Source organism: Rhamphochromis sp. 'chilingali' (assembly GCF_963969265.1).
Source record: "Rhamphochromis sp. 'chilingali' genome assembly, chromosome: 21".
NCBI lineage: Eukaryota > Metazoa > Chordata > Actinopteri > Cichliformes > Cichlidae > Rhamphochromis > Rhamphochromis sp. 'chilingali'.
Window position 1 is genome coordinate 20,371,813 of NC_137949.1, and position 20,978 is coordinate 20,392,790.

General features: G+C 38.5%; 1 protein-coding gene across 1 annotated transcript; it reads left to right on the forward strand.

The window, feature by feature from the left end:
* The first annotated feature begins 496 nt into the window (after positions 1-496).
* Positions 497-19,356, forward strand: LOC308390017 (otoferlin-like). Its single transcript, XM_080871676.1, has 42 exons — positions 497-674; positions 1,718-1,787; positions 2,319-2,445; positions 2,826-2,880; positions 2,977-3,108; positions 3,203-3,265; positions 3,373-3,457; positions 3,547-3,706; positions 3,783-3,969; positions 4,090-4,276; positions 4,410-4,633; positions 4,935-5,043; positions 5,276-5,453; positions 5,594-5,714; positions 5,800-5,900; positions 5,985-6,075; positions 6,166-6,282; positions 6,394-6,546; positions 6,659-6,848; positions 7,560-7,684; positions 7,790-7,924; positions 8,815-8,976; positions 9,067-9,186; positions 9,283-9,444; positions 9,577-9,739; positions 9,827-9,900; positions 9,979-10,005; positions 10,122-10,253; positions 11,554-11,626; positions 12,217-12,335; positions 12,433-12,570; positions 12,682-12,813; positions 13,098-13,225; positions 13,337-13,507; positions 14,341-14,501; positions 14,817-14,959; positions 15,077-15,165; positions 15,314-15,412; positions 15,519-15,760; positions 15,927-16,105; positions 16,350-16,450; positions 18,806-19,356. The coding sequence occupies exons 2-42, from the start codon at positions 1,742-1,744 to the stop codon at positions 18,984-18,986; spliced, it is 5,382 nt and encodes a 1,793-aa protein (XP_080727802.1). The 5' UTR covers positions 497-674; positions 1,718-1,741; the 3' UTR covers positions 18,987-19,356.
* The last annotated feature ends 1,622 nt before the right edge of the window (positions 19,357-20,978 follow it).

Consider the following 20,978-nt stretch of genomic DNA (forward strand, 5'->3'; position numbering starts at 1 on the left):
TGACATTTTGGTTACTTCCATGAAATCCTATCACTCGTTACACAGCAATATACTGATTACCCAAAGTTCACACAGTTTAAAGCACTTCCAGTAGATTTTTTTATACAACCCTAACTTATGGTAACACTATGAAAATCTTAGAATTGTCTTTATCTTCACATTGTAGCAAACTTGATTATTATTTAGTGCAACATACTTTCTAAATTGTACTTAAAACATACTTTCCAGTAGTGGTATTGAAGCTTTGCAGGCTATGTTAGGAAGATTCACTACAATAGAATGATCATGAACTATCTCGTTCATTTGAAATATTTTAGATATATTTATATATATATTTAAAAAAAGAAGCTTAATACATATATCCTTTGTAGCAGACAGAGCTTGTGTGGATTGGCAGACAGTGACGTCTCTCAGCGGTCCCTAGTTATAGTTACCAGTCTCGGGTTCAACACTCATGCACTATTCATTGGTGTATCACATCACTCCTGCCCAACTTTAGACTTAGACAAACCAAATTCTTTTCTGCGCAACTTTACTTTGTAGCCTTATTCTTTGTGCTGCGCAAATGTCTAAAATGTTTACGTAGTGTTTCTGCCATTTCCAGAGGGAAAAAAAGAGGAAAAAATAACAGCCTGCTTAGAGGAAGGACACAGGGGAATCATTCCTTCTGTATGGTATGTATGATCAGATTATTTGAAGTCCTTAGCAACACCAAGTTAAGTGAAAGATCAGCTGTACTGTGCAAATAACTTTGGCAATTAGGCCTCAGTGTTTTTGCAATATACTTGAAAGACTGTTTCTTTGATGAGGAACCCTTTCGTGGCTTGGTAGATTAGATTCAGTTGAGTTAAAAAAAAGTTATGTTTCAGAGCTGCAAAAATATTCATTCTTTTAGTTATTCTAAATTTTCTAAGTGTGCATCTCATAAGAGTGCTTAAGTTGGTATTGGTTTGAGCAGTTTGAAGCATTGATGCTTGTTTTATACATTCAACAGAAAGTGTTGTAATATATTGCTTTGTTTTTGGATATTAGTGAAAACTGAAAATATAAAAAAGCAAAATTCAAAACAGCTAGAAAAGGTGACACATGCTAGTTAATTGACACCACAGAAATCCAATTTTCCGTATATTTTTTTAAATCTCGGATAAATGAGGGGAAAATTGAATTTTCCATTGTCCAAGCTGTTAATCATGTCCTTACGTTTTCGTTTATCCTGGCACCTGCCCCACAGTGTGCCACTTCCAAAATTAATTATTTTAAGTGTATTATTTTTCACAATGCATGTGAAATGTATCCCCTCCAATTCATGTATTAAGGTCAGCCAATCTAAATAATTGAAAAGGCCCTTTTAAAGGGTAATCCGGGGTGTGGTAGTATGGTGACACCCTTCTTCTTACACACCTTCTGTGCTGTGTTCTGTCCTTACACTTGCTTTTTGTTTGCTGTTTGTTTTAGCATTTAATTTAAACAGTCCTAATAATTTAGCCTCTATCTGCAGCACAGGCCAATAGTAAAGTGCCATGGTTTATTCTGCTGTGGTTTTGCAGGTGTGTTACTGAAGAATGGGTTTGGTTGCTGTTTCTGGCAACAGAACATGCACAGAAAATATACAAAAAACAAAAAAACAAAAAACGCACAGACCATTAGTTCACTCATATTGATAAAAAGAAAAGTACAAAATTGTTATGAAATTTTTATTGTTTTATTTTTTTCACAGAGCACTCGATGATTGTCGTGAACCATGAAGCGCAGTAAGAACCGTGGACAAAAGGAGGACAGAAATGGAGGTATTGGCCATCATGGATGATTAGGTCAAAATAACTCAAAACCCAGCAACCACTCAAAATGTATTAGTATCCTGAATATAAAATACAAAATATCAGCTTTTATATGCCAATCTTGTTAACATTTCAATAGCCTAATAGCTATTTGGATATTAGATAATTAATCCTGCACTGTTGCTTCTAATTGGTAGATGTATCATATCAAAAGGTCAGCAGGATGGGTTTCAAATTATGTTCTATGGTTTCATCTCTCTGTGTCCTCTTGGTGAAAACAACTAGTATAATGTCGCTACTATTAATGGTGTAAGGAATTGGTATCAATCTGGGAAGGGTAGTATTTTGGCTTTATTTCCTGAAGTAAATACTGGACTGCCACTGTCACAGCAGTCAGGCTACCTGCTGTATTCTCTTTTGTCTCTGCTGGGAGAGGCTGAAGGTATTTTGGGGTCTTCTCTTGTAATGACATTCTTGGAATTAACGCTGCTACTAAAATAACACGTTTTCCTCACTCTGTGTCTTTTATTTGATCTACAGATGAGCCAGCAATTTTGGAGACAGAGGACCTGGATCGCCAGGGCATGTTCATGGGAGGAGGCGTGGACCCTGACACCATCTCACTGGCCTCAGTCACAGCTGTCACCACCAACGTGTCTAATAAGAGGCAAGAGTTCTGTAGTGCATGAACAGCAACAGAGATACACACCCTGGATCTCTGTTCAAACTGTTCAAACTGCTGCCAACCTGCAAAACCATTCAGAACAATAAAAATGAGAACGAGTGGACTGAGGAACAGTTTATCCTAGCATTTGCTTCCACTACTGAAGTTTCCACCTCACTACACACTTGACTATAAACACTTTACGCTAGCTAAGTTGTGTACAATGCCGCTGTGTTTATTTTTTATCTTTAGTTACTTACCTATTTGTATTAATTCTAATTATTTATTATTTTTATTTTAATTATACATTGTATAATGACAATGAAGATCATTTATTTGCGTCTGTCTCACTCTACATTAACCACGTTCACATTGCGATGCAGGTCAAAGCCAGACATCAAGATGGAGCCCAGCTCTGGAAGACCAGTAGACTATCAGGCAAGGGAAAGTTGTTATTGAGTGTATTTATGTTTTTATATTTAATGTAGTGCTTCTTAAACAATAGCAGACAAACATTTGATTATTTAATTCCAGGTCAGTGTGACAGTGATTGAAGCCAGACAGCTGGTGGGCTTGAACATGGATCCAATGGTTTGCGTGGAAATCGGAGAAGATAAAAAGTACACCTCAATGAAGGAATCAACCAACTGCCCATATTACAACGAAGTGAGTCTGTCATTACATCATGTATAATACTTTATTAAAGTTTATTAAAAGGGCAACTGTGCATCATTGTCATTAAAACTCTTTTAATCTCCAGTATTTTGTGTTCGACTTCCACGTCCCTCCAGATGTTATGTTTGACAAAATCCTGAAAGTGTCTGTGAGTCGTCCCGTTCCTTATAGTTAAACGTAAAAGTCACTGATAGCAGTTCCTTTTCACAAGCGCACTAAACCCTGTGTTGTTTACTTCCCTAAACCAAACTATAGGTAGTGCACTCCAAAAATCTTCTACGTAGTGGGACCCTGGTTGGAAGTTTTAAAATGGATGTAGGCACAATCTACTCCCAGCCTGGTAAAGAATTAATCGAGATCAGCTTTTTAAAAATATCACTACGTTAATGATACAAATGCATTAATAAATATGTCTCCCTTGACTTGTAGATCATCAGTTTTACCACAAATGGGCTCTCTTGTCTGACCCTGATGACATCACAGCTGGCTGTAAGGGCTACGTTAAATGTGATATTGCAGTTGTGGCTAAAGGGGACACTATAAAAACTCCACACAAGGCAAATGAATCTGAAGAAGATGACATAGATGGGTAAATAAAACACAGATGTATTCTTTTTTTTAACATTTGAAACTAGTGAAGAAAATATATTAACTCTCTATTTCAGGAATCTCTTATTACCTGAGGGGGTGCCTGCAGAGAGGCAATGGGCTCGTTATTACTTGAAGATCTACAGAGCTGAGGGGCTCCCCAGAATGAACACCAGCATCATGGCGAATGTGAAAAAGGCCTTCATAGGAGAAAATAAGGACCTGGTTGATCCTTATGTCCAAGTACAGTTTGCTGGGCAGAAGGTGAGTGCTAACAAAGCTGCCATGCGTTCGTTCCCCTATGTAGCATTTTTTTTTTCTCATCCAGCTCAAAATCTAAATCTCACTGACATAACATAAGTTTACAATGTGTGATTGCTACAGGGGAAAACATCAGTTCAGAAGAGCTGCTATGAGCCTATCTGGAACGAGCAAATTGTTTTCACTGAGATGTTTCCACCACTCTGCAAACGTATAAAGATCCAGCTCCGAGATTCGGATAAAGTGAATGATGTTGCGATAGGAACGCACTTCTTAGACCTGCGCAAGATTTCTAACGATGGGGACAAAGGTGATGCAACTTTAAATGTTTGAAGAAATATCTTCTCCACAAATTAACTGCAGAAGATTTTCTTTTGACATGTCAGTTAGTTTTGCTCTTGCAAATTATTAGATTAAAATCCCCTTTTCTCTTTGTTTTTCAGGCTTCCTTCCGACTCTTGGGCCTGCTTGGGTGAACATGTATGGCTCCACTCGTACCTACACCCTGATGGACGAATACCAGGAGTTAAATGATGGACTTGGAGAGGGCGTGTCCTTCAGAGCCCGTCTGCTCATCAGCCTTGGCATGGAGCTCCTGGACACCTCCTCCCCTGAAATTACCAGCTCCACGGACGTGCAGATGGAGGGAATACCCAACATCTCAGAGGTGAATGCCTGACTGGATGGGCAGTCATGCAGATGGAGCCAACTGTTTCTCCTACTGATGGGTTATGTGCCTGCAATTACTGTGAATTATTAATAGTACCTGGTGTATTATTAATAGCTGTTTGCATCAATGTGGCTAAACTCAGTGGTATCCCTCATAATATGGGATAAATTGATTGTTGTCAATATGTAATGAATTACAGTGCTTTAACCTTTTTTTTTTGTTTTACATTGATGCCACCTTTATATAAGTCTTTATTCTTAAACAGATGATTATACTTGTCCATTTTTTGATTTCACAGACCGCCACTGGAAAGGTTGAGGAATTTTTCCTCTTCAGTTCCTTCCTGGAGGCCACAATGGTTGATAGAAAGATTGGTGATAAGCCCATACACTTTGAGGTCACCATAGGTACTTTCCATCACCTCGTTGTCAGTTTTAGTGTTTAGCAGACTTTCTTTTGAGAAATTAGCATGCCTAATGACCTTTATTAAATATCTTTACACTGTTTTATCCTTTACTATATTAGAATAATAGCTGTGTTGCTGTAGTTTTTTAAAAATATAGAATCATATATATACTATTATTGTAGTAAGTACCGCATCTTTTATGGTTTAACTGTTAACATCATGGTTGTTGCCAGGTTATTATGGAAATGAGAACGATGGAGTTGTCAAACCAAAAACAAAGGGGAAGAAGGGTGATGGAGATGAAGAGGAAACTGAACTGATCAACAATTCCAGTGAAGAGGAGATGGACGACGATGGAGACCTGCAGTCAGTGGCAACAACCCCACCCATGAAACCTGTCATCACAGACCGGTCAGAGCAATAATATCACATACAATACAAAAGTTTTTAGTTCTTGCTTTGATTTAAAAGATTGTAAAAACAGTTTAGAAGTATTGATTTAGGTATTTTAAAAAACAACATGTTAGATACGCTCTAATTTTAATCCACAGAAATTATTTCCATCTGCCATATTTTGAGAGGAAGCCGTGCATTTACATCAAGAGCTGGTGGCAAGACCAGAGAAGGAGGCTGTATAATGCCAACATCATTGACAACATTGCTGATAAACTGGCAAGTCATGCATTAACTTAAAGCTAAGTTTGTCTAAGTCAACGCCAACATAATTTAAATCATTATCGTTATGTTGCTTTCATAGGAGGATGGGCTGAATGATGTGCAAGAGATCATTAAAACAGAGAAGGCCTATCCCGAGCGCAGGCTTAGAGGTGTTCTTGAGGAACTCAGCCAAGGATGCAGGTCCGTGGTTACAAACCTAAGCTGCACATGAAGTGTTTTTAATGATTGTAAACATTTGCACTCACCAAACCTTAACTCTTTCAGTCAGTTTCTTTCATTGGCAAACAAGGACCAGAGTCAGTCGGGCAGAACCAAACTTGACAAGGAGAGACTGAAGCTGTGCTTGTCGGAAGTGGTACGTAAACTCAAAAGAGTAATCTTTATTGTTCCCACCTATTGATTATATTTGTACTGTGCTAACTGCTGAACCTCTTCCTCCTTTTAGGAGGCCATTGGTCAGCAAGCTAAGACCATGAGGTCACAGGTGAAAAAAAGCACAGTGAGAGATAAGCTGAAGCTGGCTCAGAACTTCCTGTCGAAGCTGCGCTTTCTGGCTGAGGAAGTGAGATCTATGTCTATGTCTTTATTTACAAATAATCTTTTTTGGTGCATTTGTATGTTCTATAGTGGTTATTCAGTAACATATTTAAATGAGGACTCATTCTTATTGCAGCCTCAACACAGCGTTCCAGATGTTTTCATATGGATGATAAGCAATGGAAAGCGTATTGCTTATGCACGTGTCCCCTCTAAGGACATCCTTTATTCCAGCATATACGAGGAGAAGGGAAAAGACTGTGGGAAAGTCAAAACAATCTTTCTCAGGGCGAGTACCTAATCTATTCTGATACAAACTCCCAGTCTATAATGAAACTTTTCCTTATCTGTATTCTGTGTTCTTCAGCAGCTAAAGTGTTTTGTATTTTCCTCTTGTAAAGATTCCTGGTAAAAAGGGCTTTGGACCAGCTGGGTGGACAGTGCAATCCAAGATAGAGATTTATCTGTGGCTGGGTCTGAGCAGGCAGCGCAAAGACTACCTGAGTGGCTTACCTAATGGATTTGAGGAAAATAAGTTGTCCAGAGGACCCGGCTTGCCAGCCTCACCACCCATCAGCCTCACCTACATGAGTAAGGCCATTTTGCAGCTCACCTTACACCAGCTTTTCTCATAACAAATATCTACCATTCACACTGTGGCTAAAGGGACAAATTATACCCATTCACAGCTGTGTAAATTTATTCTTCAACTTTACTAGATTAGCTTTGTGAGAATCTCAGTTCAAAATTATCCTTTACCATATAGTTATATTTACTCTTTTTATGGCCTTCCTCGCTTTAAGCCAGCTTTCTTCTGATTGGCTGCAGGTGGGTGGACATGCTATGCTCACAAAATAGACTCTGTTTAGATTGTCATAGTCACTATGCTGTCACCCACTGGATAGTGAGGTCTTGTCATGAAGCCTTAGAGAGATTTGTATCTTGGTGTAAAACTGGTCTTTATGAGTGAGAGGTGGCTGTGACTGACATTAATCACCCATTCAATAGAAACTCATCAATCACAAAGTTTTCATTTCTTTAAGGTGGCCTTTATTGTCTTTCTGAACCTTAATAGTAACGAACAATCACACATAATTTCCAAACCATAACAGCACCTCCTGCTGGTCATTAGAGGGATTTGCTACTTGGCTTCTTTTTTTACACCTGGAAGCTGCAACCTGTCTTTTATATGGAGTGCATGGCAAAAAAAGAAAAAGTATATCTCTAAATCTAACGTAGGCAAGAATTACATATACTGTTATATACTTCTATAGTCACTTATGAGACTTTACTTCTCTGTAGTGAAACAAATCTTCCAGCTGAGGGTCCACATGTACCAGGCTCGCAGCCTGTTCGCCGCTGACAGCACAGGTCTGTCCGATCCATTTGCAAGAGTTTTCTTCTCATCGCAAAGCCAAGTCACTGAGGTGGGCAAGATCAAAAGTTGTTTTAATGAGATCACCTGTTAGCATGAAATTTTATGTACTTGAAAACCTGTCCTCGATCACTTTAAACGTTTTGTCTTCTTGCAGGTGCTGGCTGAGACCCTCTGCCCCACGTGGGACCAGCTGTTGGTTTTTGAGAATGTGGAGTTGTTTGGGGAGGCCAGTGAACTGAGAGATGACCCTCCTATTATTGTCATTGAGCTCTATGATCAAGACACAGTGGTAAGGGTTATTTTGATATACAGAGGCCTCTCTGTTTATAATAATGTGGGCAAAACCTCGACAGCAGTCTTACCATGATCCTTCATCTTTATATGTTGAAATGTATGACTAACCTAGTCACGAGAGACTAAAAGTAGCATGCGGTATACCCGCAATATTTTTATTTTTATGATTAAATTTTTTTTGCATAAATGGTTGTGGGTTGATTTCATTGAGTTTGTCTTTGTCTCCATAGCAACCTGACATGAATTATATCTGAAGGAATTTGTTTGCTGACTGACTATTTTATATTATCTCCTGACAAAAACACCATTGTTTTGGATGACCCTTTGGATAAGTAGAGTGTGGATTGGCTTGATGTACTGTAGCAGCACTGTCATGTGTGCAGAGTAGATTCCTTTGAAAGGCATGCAAGAGGAATAAGGACCTGATGGACCCTCGTGATTAACTTATCCCTGTTGCATTCCTTTAAGTAAAACTTGTGCTTTTGTATGTGACCAACAGGATTTTTGACTTTTTTATAACCACTAACTGCAAGAAAGATTAAGTTGCTTTTGTTCTTTTTTTTCTTTTTTTTTAGAAACAATGATTAGATATTCACTCATTTTCTGAATGTGCATAAATGCATATCTGTTTTGCAGTTCACTGGTTATTTTAGGGATCTTTCATTGTTTACTTTGTCTTTTATCTTCAGTCCTTTTTATCTAGTGTGAAACATGTGCACCTTGAGCCATGTTTCTTCCTGCTAATGGGACTACTTACTTCACAATCAGCTCTCTAATTGCTTTTTTAAATGCACTCATTGTAATATAAACACTAATACGGTAAGCCAAGAAGAGCATTTTTTAAAATAATCAGATTTTTCACTGCGTCTGGTCCTTTGCTTTCAGGGTAAAGCTGACTTCATGGGCAGAACCTTTGCTAAGCCTGTGGTCAAAATGGCTGATGAGCACTACGGTCCCCCACGTTTTCCTCCCCAACTGGAGTACTATCAGATCTACCGTGGAAACTGCACTGCTGGAGAAATGCTGGCAGCCTTTGAACTGCTGCAGGTTAGCTTTCCAAAGTACAGACAACATCAACCCGTGAGCTTATGCTTCCATCACTTCATTTGCTTCATAGTTCTTTATATCGTCCTTTAGATTGGCCCCAATGGAAAAGCTGACCTACCTCCCATAGATGGTCCTACAGATATAGACCGTGGCCCAATCCTCCCAGTACCACTGGGGATCAGACCAGTGCTCAGCAAGTACAGGATTGAAGTAAAGACTTCAGAATAGCTTTGACTGTTAACTGACGGACATTCACTGAAAGAAAGTAAAACATCTGTAATGTCAGCTAACCTTTCTTTTCTTTAGGTTTTGTTCTGGGGCTTGAGGGACCTGAAGAGGGTGAATCTCGCCCAGGTGGACCGGCCTCGTGTGGACATTGAATGTGCTGGAAAGGGAGTTCAGTCTGCCCTCATCTCCAACTACAGGAAAAACCCCAACTTCAGCACTCTTGTCAAGTGGTTTGAAGTGGTACCGTACTGGCACTATTGATATATTTTTCCGTTATGCATTTGCGTTCAAACATAGAACTGAAGCTTGGGTTGACTCATGTCAGCCACCACACCTGCTCTGCAAGAACTCACTCTGGATTTTGTGTGTCAGGACTTGCCTGAAAATGAGTTGCTTCACCCGCCGCTGAACATCCGAGTAGTGGACTGTAGAGCTTTTGGCCGCTACACTTTGGTTGGCTCTCATGCTGTCACCACTCTGCGGAAGTTCATCTACAGGGGAGCTGACAAGCAAGCCAACAACTGGTCCACTACAGGTATCAAATAACAGAAAAGTAGAATATATGTTTGCGCCACACAGTATTGTCTGACAGTTTGTGATGATGATTTTTTTTTTCTTTCAGAGGAAATTATTGTTGTCAGCATGGATTCTGAGCCTTCTTTTAAGAAAGTGGAAACTGTTGTCAAACTTGACTGTGTAAGTGTAACTTTTGAAAATTTGAAAATTATAGAGATAAAAAATACAAAGTAAACACAATCTGGTGTTCCTTTGTAGGGCTCTGATGCTGTGGTCAAAGTTGAGGTAAGTAGAGATCTGTACTTGCTTGATTTATAAATCAAACTGCATTATTTTATTTCACGGTGAATCAAGATGTCTCAAAGCCTTAATCAAAAGATCTGTGTTACTTTTATACAAAGGATGATGACAAGGATGGCAAAGGGAAGAAAAAGAAGAGGAAGAAGGGTGATGAGATGGAGGAGGAGGAACTTGACGAGAGCATGCTGGACTGGTGGTCCAAATATTTCGCTTCCATTGAAACTTTGACAGAGGTAACAAGCCTTCTTTTGACTGATTATATAATGTTAACAATGTTGCAAAGTATGATGATGCAGTACTACACGAAAGTTTTGAGTTGTGTCTCATTTCTTTATGTTTTGCTTACTGCCTGTCTTTTAAATTTTTTTTAAAGTGTTCTTGAGCAATAGTGCTCCAGGATTTCTGTGGGACTTTCAGAGTTTTTCTTTGGATATTGGCTGCTTTTTCACTTATTTAGAGTCCAGTTCTTCTATGTGACCATTTTCCGAGAAACTGCTTTTTCTTTATTTGGTATCAATGACCTATATAACATAAAAAGACCTAGGGTGGAACGAGGGATGAACAAGTGTTTTGAACGAAAAAGGCGTTTCCCAAAGAGTTATTAGCCAAAAACTTTGCATATATCGCCATTATGTGCAATGTGTCCTTTAAAAAATTAAAGAAACTGGTAAAAGTGGAGGACAAAATCAAAAGCAGCAGGCCTAAAGACTATCGTCATATCATTAAGAAGTAGGAAAAAAGGCCAGCAAGAAATCACACAGAATCTGCGAGATGCATCTCCTTAGGTCTATCTATCTACTGCTCATTCAAGCCTCATCAGAAATGCTCTCGGTGGAAGGATGGCTGTCAAGAAGCCATTCTTAAGGAAGAGAAACAGGGAGAAAAGGCTGCGGTGTGCCAAATAACACAAGACCTGAGCTGAAAATCAGTAATAATATGTCTAATAGGGTTATGAATTCTAATTTGAAGCTTTTGGATCAAATCATTGTCAGTATGGATCAAGGAGATCGGGAGAGAGGTACAACACTGAGACACTATCAGTCATGGACTGGCCTTCCCGGACCTCAACATTACTGATGCATTGTGGGATAATCTTTGCAAAGAATGGAACAAAAGGCAGTCAACATCCAGAGAAGAGCTTTGAATGTCCTTCATAAATCCAGGAGAACTATTCCTGAAAATGATTTAAAGAAATAACAAGAAATCTTGCCTAAGAGAGCTTTGGCTGTGTTGAAGAACAAAGGTGATCGTATCAAATATTAACTTTCAAGCTCATTCAATCTTTACAAACAGTTCTTTCTTTATATACAACATTTCTGTATTTGTTTTCATGTTTCAGTAAATCATTGCAACTATTTTCAAATTTCCTTTCAAAATAAAGGGCAGCTAAAGACTTTTGCACAGTGCTGTAGATTGAATTTTTCTTCAAGACATTTTTTTAGACTTAATGGATCTTAACCTTGATACTATAGCTGATAAGTAGGAGGTTTTGTTTGGTCTAGACAGTTAAGAAATAGAGCTTTACTCTTTCAGTCACTCAAGGCTCAAGAGGCAGCTCTCTCAGACTCAGAGGACAAAGATGACATGGACATTGCAGATGGTGGAGGTAAAAAAAAAAAAAAAAAAGAAACCTTAAATTTCTTCTTTTTGTCATCAGTTTTAAAATCCACTAATTGCATCTCCATATGTTTTTGTGTTTGCTGAATATTGTTTTTATGTGCTTTAATAAAAATCTGTGATGTTCATAGTTTGACACGTGTGCCTAAGTTTAAAATTCATCCTTTATTAGCTCACTAACTCTGTTGTTTTGTTCTACAGTGCAGTAGTGAACCTCATAGCCTTCATAGCCCAAGAATGCCTCCATGTAGATGCTGACATGAATCCAAATTTCCATTCGTAGGACAATTGCTTGTTTTCTTCTCCCGTACATGCATATTTGTCATATGCTAGCCATGAAAGTTGTCAATAACAAGACAGTGACTAAAAACACAAAGATGATGGAGCATGGCACACAATAAAGAATTAGCCAATACCTACAGCGTCACAATACCAAGCATTCTCACTGAACTCTATACTTCAGGAGTTCAATGGCATGCTTGCTTTGTACCGTAATGGCAACTTTCATGTGGAATTCATGTCTCGAGCGCTCTGCTCCTTCTCCCTGTCCCTGTGTCCTCACCACTAACCTGTACTCAGATATCAAACCTGATGACTCTCCTGTGAAAGGCACAAAGAAGGGAAAAGGAAAGAAAGATAAGAAGAAACCGGCAGTCGACCCTTATGAGAAGAAAAAGCCAAAGCTGGATGAGCTGAAGGTATACAGTTGTGACTGCGACATACAGACACGGTCTTAGAAAACAAGTCATTCCAAACCTAATTTATGTGTTTATATATACACTTATCTGTGTTCAGGTGTATCCTAAAGAACTGGAAAGCGACTTTGGTAACTTTGAGGACTGGCTGCACAGTTTTAACCTGTACAGGGGAAAAGCAGGTGATGATGATGATCAGAATGTGACAGATGAAGATAGGATTGTTGGAAAATTCAAAGTAAGAAATTGTCTCTTCTTTTTCATTGATGATGAAAGTCAAAGCTCTTTAAATAATTCTTTCATATTTTCCTCTGAATGCCCTTTCATTTGTATCGCTGTGTCAATTCAGGGTTCGCTGTGCATGTACAAAGTGTCGGATGATATGCCAAGAGACATGAACTTTGATTCCAACATGGGAATGTTTAATAACATTCCTAGCAATGATCCCATTAACGTCCTTGTTCGGATCTATGTCATCAGGGTAAGCTATGTGCTCTGCTGTGAATATTTATTTCAATATCCTGGGAAGAGGTCCTTTAGCTCCTTTGAGTGCTCATAGTCAGGTTCATACCAAGGGTGCTAGCTTGTGGATGGTTCTGAGCTCTGCATACGTTAGCTTTAGCCACTTTGCCTTTGAGAGTTTCTTTCAAATACCCACCCACATTTGGAAATGTTTAAGGCTGACTGGCTGGTTACCGGTCATAGCCGAGAATGCTAGACTTACTTATTATTATCATACTCAAATTTATCCTTTTTTTTTCGTAGGCAACTGATCTGCATCCAGCAGACATAAACGGTAAAGCCGACCCCTACATTGCAATAAAACTGGGAAAAACAGAGATAAAAGACAAAGAGAACTACATCTCAAAACAGCTGAACCCACTGTTTGGCAAGTAAGTAATTTTAGAGCATGGCCTTATCTATACGATCTTACAAGTTTTTATTTTTTGTGAATATACTGAATTTTAATTAAAACCTTAAAACTAAAATCTGTCTCTTATTAGATCTTTTGATGTGGAGGCCACATTCCCAATGGATTCCACATTAACTGTGTCAATTTATGACTGGGACTTGGTGGGAACTGATGATCTCATTGGAGAAACCAAAATTGACCTCGAGAACCGTTTCTACAGCAAACACAGAGCCACGTGTGGTATCACACGCGCCTACGCAATGTAAGGATCACACAATCTGTTTGACTCAAGTAGCATTAGCCAACATGAAAGCAAAAACAAAAAAAACCAGTACTTTAATTTGTTCATTTTCAATAGATGCACTGCTCTTCACCACAAACTTTACTACAAATTCAATCAAATGAAAGCGTTCAGCTAGCTAACATTATAGCTCACAGCCACCATTAATAGTTAACCTGTTGCTAGTCTGTCTCCATAGATGTCAAGAAAAACCTAGTTCCTGTTGTACTTAAAACTGCTTATGATAAAGTTTGGAGCAAAGACATCATGATTTCTCGAGAAGCCCAACTGGGTAACAAGGCAATTAAATTCATCTCCAGAACTGGGCAACTTACATCAAATCAGTCTGGATCAGGGGTGTCACAAGCCAAGGCTCGGGGCCCAGAATTGGCCTGGCAAAGGGTCCTAATCTGGGCCACTGGATGGGTTTGTAAAATGTGAAGGAGGCATACATTTTGTACTTTTACTTTCATACGTTTTACAGCTTTTTCTGCTGATAAAGACATCCACATGGCCAGTTGTACTTTACCAAAGTAGTTAAGTCACGGTTAATTAACATAAAAGTGGGCTGTGGCCCATGATGTAAAATGAGTTTGACGTCCTGGTCTAGATGAATTTGATTTGTGTTAAAGTCTTCCTTTAATATTAAACCCAACATATCTGTGTGTGTGTGTGTGTGTGTGTGTGTGTGTGTGTGTGTGTGTGTGTGTGTGTGTGTGTGTGTGTGTAGGTTTTTTACAGTTTTAAAATGTCACCATTTACTTTCATTTGATTCTAGTTTTAAAAATGTTGTTTTTTTTAACCCTTTTTTGTAGCCATGGTTACAATGTGTGGCGTGACCCGATGAAACCCACCCACATCCTGGCTAAGCTGTGTAAGGATGGCAAACTGGACGGGCCTCACTATGGTCCTGCAGGAAGAGTGAAGGTGGAGAATCGTGTCTTCATGGCGCCAACAGAGATAGAGGATGAAAATGGTATTCAATGACCTTCTGTTTCTTCCACTTCATTTTCTCAGTAACTTACTAAAGAAAGGCAATATTGCTGTAGTGGGACATACTCTCTCCAATACTTGTTGTGTGCTTGTTTTCATGCTGGTACTACTGACAAACTGGTCTGATAAATGCCAAAAAAGTTGATTCTGTTCATCAACTTTTTGGCATTTACTTACCTTGATGATTGAGCACGCATCAAGTCTGATAAATGCTTAAACAGTTTAAAGGGAAAGCTTAATTTCATTTGCTAGCATTCGCTTTAAAAAATACATATATTTTTGTGATGATGTTTGTCAGGTCTGAAGAAGCAGACAGATGAACACCTTGCCCTTACTGTGCTGAACCACTGGGAAGAAATTCCACGAGCTGGCTGCAAGCTCGTCCCAGAACACGTGGAGACCAGACCGCTGCTCCACCCTGATAAACCAGGAATTGAGCAAGTGTGTAAACTTATTTAAATATAAAAACTTTTGATGAAAAAGGCTTGTATGTTGGAATTATCTTCTACAGATTATTTGCATATTGAAAAAAAAATCTCATCCTGTACATTTTTTTAGGGAAGAATTGAGATGTGGGTGGATATGTTCCCTAAAGATATGACAGCACCTGGTCCTGCACTTGACATTTCACCAAGGAAACCAAAGAAGTATGATTTCAACAGTCATCTTGCAGCTTTAACACACACAGTATAAAGTTCAAAACCATCTTAATGTATTTGAATAAATTATGCAGTTTAATTTGAGGTTTTTACCAATCACTATTGATCATTGATTAGTGTTTTTGCGTTTGTACAGGTTTGAACTGAGGGTCATAATTTGGAACACAGATGAAGTCGTTCTGGAGGATGATGACATCTTCACTGGCGAGAAATCTAGTGATATATTTGTGCGAGGGTAATAATGTATCTTTTGTTTTTTGTTTACTTGTTTATGAGCAGAAATCAGTCAAATCAGATTCCCGATACGGAAACATTTACAAACCCTCCCCCTTTTCTCACAGTTGGTTAAAAGGGCAGCAGGAGGACAAACAGGACACTGATGTTCATTATCACTCCATCACTGGGGAGGGGAATTTCAACTGGCGCTTCATCTACCCGTTTGATTACCTCATGGCAGAGGAGAAGATCGTCATCTCAAAAAAAGAGTCCATGTTTGCTTGGGATGAGACTGAGTACAAGATCCCTGCTCGTCTTAACCTGCAAGTGTGGGATGCCGACCATTTCTCAGCAGATGATTTCCTGGGTATTGTCAAAAATCATTAAGCTAAAAAACATCGCTACTCATAAGAGATTGTTTGTGAAACACCACTAACACAGCAGGCAACATTGTAAATTTAGGCGTAATGACATTAAGATGGCTTAACCTTCGTACTTATTCGACATTTACTGTAGAAAAAATGTCTTCATAGGTGCAATTGAGCTGGACTTGAACCGTTTCCCACGTGGCGCCAAGACTCCCAAGCAGTGTACCATTGAAATGGTGACAAATGAAGGAGAGATGCCCATGGTCTCCATCTTCAAACAGAAGAGGATCAAAGGCTGGTGGCCCTTTGTGGCCAGGAATGAAGATGATGAGTTTGAGCTTACGGTCAGTCACACCAAAGCACCACCTGAAATTATGGTTCTAAATAGGGAATGACTCATTTTTGTAATGCTAATGCAAGCAGTAAAGCACACTGTTTCGTAACATATCTCCAGGATTAAATGTGTAGTTAAACCTTTGTATGCACTGGTTCATACTGGTCTCACCCACGTTATAAAATGAGTTTGACATCTTTGCTTTAGGTAATAGCGTGAATCCACATCACTCATACTGTTTTTTGTCTTTACAGGGAAAAGTGGAAGCAGAGCTGCACCTTCTGACAGGAGAGGAGGCAGAGAAAAGTCCAGTTGGTGAAGGACGAAATGAACCAGAACCACTGGAGAAACCCAAGTATGAAGGATGTTTTCCTATCATCCATTCTTTTGATCTAATTTTTTCAGCGGCATGGTCCAGTATATTCTTTTGGCTTCTACATAAACCCCTCCTATAAACAGAAGCAGTCACATACTAAATGTTGTGTCCATGTACACATACCTTACATGCACAGATACATGCAGGTTTAAAGGTTGACAGTCCGAACAAACATCATTCAACAGGTAAGCGGAAAAAAAGAAAAACAGAGAACATAATAGATATAGTGGTAAATTGAATTGTTAAATCAATTGTTGTAAAAACAACAACAACAAAAAACCCACCTGTTACACAGTCATTAAAAAAAACATAAAAAACAATATTAAACTTGCATAAAAAGCATTAAGAAATTTCATGAACTGAGGAAAGACAGTTGAAGGAATTTGCTTCAGTCAAACGCTGGACTTAGACCTAGGATCTTCTTTCTTTACATGGTAAGTTGCTGTTTCTTATCCTTATTTCTAACTAGAATTATTTTTCCCCATCCTGCTTTCTGCTTTATTGTTGTTTCAGGGAGTCCACTAACTTTCAAAGCATTAATTTAGTTTGTAGTAGAAAAACAGTAAAATGCTCCAAAGTCCTTAAAATCTGTAATACTGAACGTGCACATTTCTGTCCTTCTAGCCATCCTGACACCAGCCTTCTGTGGTTCCTCACTCACTAATGAGACCATTAAACAATTGTTCTGCACACAGTACAAGTGGCTGGTCATCAGGATTGTCACTGCTCTCCTGCTGCTGGCTGTGCTCACTCTTTTTCTCTACAGCATGCCCGGTTACATGGTGAAGAAAATGCTGGGAGCTTAAGATGTTCTGCACATGGTTCCAGCAGACTAATCTTAGAACTTCTGACTCACTCTCTCCTCCAAACTTCCTGTGCACTTTTTCTATTGAGCCAGCACTTTTAAACTAAATAAAAGCAATGAAGCAATACATTAAAATGTACAAAGTTATACCAAGAAAACAACATGCACTAAGAAAAGGATTCAGAAAACCATGTTCTTTAAGAAATCTACCAAATTAACTTTCACACACCCACGCTACAGTACTGTTTGGCCTGTTCATGCTGTTCATAAATCAATATCTTAATAATAGTGAAAAAAGTTGGTTGCCAGGTGGTTGCTAAGCATGTAAAATGCAATTTTTATGGATTTAAATGAGATGTTATTGTCATGAAAATAAAAGGATAGATTGGAGTTGCAGGCTTAATACACGTAAGTTTAGCTCATTGCTAGGTTAACAGGCAATGTGATGCGTCATACAGTAATATCTGGTGTAGATAAAAATCTGCAGGGGCACTTATGTAACAAATTTGGTTACTCGGCTCCTGATGATGTGTTTGTGGACAAAGAAAAACACACACACACGGATTTCTTTCAATATAGAGTTTTATTCCTAAAGTAGAGTTTTAATAAAAATGCTTTACAATGGAAAAGAAAAAAGAAGTATAGTCACTGGAAGAACGATAATCAAAAGCACCACCTCAACAGATGAAACAAGTTCATTTCTTCTGAGATATAAGAACTAAGCCTTGTGATGGATTGGCAGCCTGTTCAGAGTGTGGCAGCTGAAATTGGTTTCAGCAACGCTCACAACCTTAAACTGGACAAGCAAAGGAAAATGGATGAGTGGATCCATGGATAAGTACTAAACATATAATGCACCTGAAAAAATAAAACAGAGAGGTCAGCAGTCACTTCAGAAAAGCAGAAGCTCATTTCTGAAATAAAACCCCCCACCTAATACCTTTAGCAGTTGCTTAAGTATATTTTACTATGGTAAAAGTGGAAAGAAAAAGGCTGCTAAATACAATATGTTGAAAAGGTAGAAGAATTATTTTCTAGTGTTTCTATTGGTGGCTCAGGAGGTAGAGCAAGATGTTGACTAAGTAGAAGGTTGGTGGTTTATTCCCTGGTTGAATCTGTATGCCAATATATACTTGTGATACTGAAGCCCAAGTTACTCCTGATTCATTCATTGGAGTGTGAATTGCAGATGGCCCCTCCTCCCTGAGTCTGGTTCCTGTAAAAGAGAGTTCGTTAACAAACACCTGAATGCTCCAGACCAGCAAACTACCAAAATAATGCTTTTATAGAGGTGCTCACATTTGCTGATGATCAATTAGCCAAGTGCATTTTGACTAGCATCACCTGGCTGCTACTTAACTCTTAATTCCTATGGAATCAGTTATGGTGTTAAACAGGTAACCAGTAACATTTGCTTGTTATATCATGTGGGTATTTCCATCATGCAAGTAATCGATTATTTTGCATATATGTGGGCCACAATGGCTTTGGCTTCTTTAACGTCTTTTTACATCTCTGTACTCCACCAGCCGTCCAGATGTTGCCCTCCTCTGGTTCCTCATCCCCTTCAAAGCTGCGAAACACCTGATTTGTGACCAGTACAGGTGGCTTACCATCAAGATTGTCACTGCTCTTCTCCTGCTGGCCATCTTTGCTCTTTTCATATACAACATGCCTGGATACATGGTGAAGAAGATGCTGGGAGCTTAAGAGAAACAGCTGAGGTTTTTACCTTGTATTCTGTTGTGAATGGTTTCAGCTTTACAATATCATAAACTAACCACCGCATTGTTAAACAGGCGCTATCACAGTAACACTACTGATAATACTTATTACTTGAGTGTGTCTAATATTGTGTATTAATGTGTACAAATCATATTAGAGGGTTTTTTTGTTGTTGTTGCAGTTTTTCTTGTTTGTTGAAATAGTGTTTTCTGTATTTTTAGTGCTTGTTTTTAAAATAACTGAACATTAGTCACCTTCATATGTTGTACTGGTTTAAAAGTGAGTATATTGTGTTTGAATTCAGTTTTTTGCTTTGCATCTGTGTATGATATTTTAAATTTGTGAATAAACTGAGATCTGGACAATCCATTTATCAGAGGGTTATGTCATCTCTATATGAATGCCTTCTTTGTTTAGTGCTCAATAGAAAACAAAAAAGAGTGCAGTGTTGTTTTGTCATCAGTGAGTATGAGGTTCAAATATGTTGGTTTTTTCTCATTTATATTTTTAATGTAGTACAAGCCAATTGGTGACAACCTCTAGATGTTCGGAAAGAAAATTGGTTTGTCAGTTATTTGATGTTATTTGTCTAACGCAGTGTTTATAACTCTGTACTCCACCAGCCGTCCAGATGTTGCCCTCCTCTGGTTCCTCATCCCTCTCAAAGCTGTGAAACGCCTGGTTTGTGACCAGTACAGGTGGCTGACTATCAAGATTGTCACTGTTCTCCTGCTGCTTGCCATCATGGCTCTTTTCCTGTACAACATGCCAGGATACATGGTGAAGAAGATGCTGGGAGTTTAAAAATAAACAAATAAACACGGTACTGAGTCTGTAATCCAGTGTTTTTGTATTTGGACTCTCTGGATTCTCCTTTATTTAATATTCAAAGATTTAGTGTATACACCTGGTTTTGCTTTTAGTTGTTTTTCTGGTTTGTGTACTATTTGTAGTTTCTAGTCTTGGCCTTGTCTTCATTTTGTTTGGTGTTCTCTTTCTGTCTCCCCAGTCAGTCTTGTTTCCATGTCTGTTTCTCTGTGGTTATCGTACTTCCTGTTTTATTTTGAAAATATTTCACCTTGTGTTCAGTGTGCTCAGTTCCACTTCCCCTGTCATGTTAGTCTGTATTAGTTCCAGTGTGTTTCCTCCTGTTTCCCATCCTCTCGTTATCCTGTGTGTATTTAAGTCGTCTGTCTTCATCTGCTTGTTTTTGCGTTGTTCTCTCTCTCCCTGTGTCTTTTCTTGTGTGCTGTTTCCCTTGTAATCTAGTTGTTATCTCTTAATTTCTTAGTTCCCAATTCCTAGTAGTTCCCCTTTTGCTATTGGGTCCTACCTCCACCTGTCACACAGTAATACAATGACATTTGACATATTATAAAGTTTTGATTACAAGCATATATACTATATATCATCCCCTTTTGCAAAAATTATTCTCATACCATATAATCTAATCCATTACTGTGGTGTGGTGGTGTAAAATATCATTGTTTCACAATGACGGTTATATTTGCTGAAATGATTACCATTAGTTTTAGTGTTGTGATTGTTGCTTCTCCAAGGCAAGACTGTCACATTTGTTCTGATTTATTGTAATATGAAAAGCTTGTTAAAGTGTGCAGTAATTTGTGTAGTTACGAAACAACAATAAACATTATTATCATCATCTGTCAGCACTTCTTTCCCTGGAGGATTAACTCACCCTTTCAAGAAAACCCTCGAAGTTTCAGCATTTTCTTTCACTGCATATACTGACCTGCATGTGCATGATCCTTTCCAGTCTATAACATGTTAAAATCTAAAATCTTTATTGTAAAACACTTTAAAAGAGTTTAAAATCTCGCCACAATAGTGTTCCATAGCATGCAATGCGTGTCCAAGGAACTCTAAAATCATCAGTTGAGAGAGGATTCTGTATTATAAAGCTTCTGGCCTGTTTGCATCCATCCTGTAATGTGTGTAAATGCTCATATTTATTAA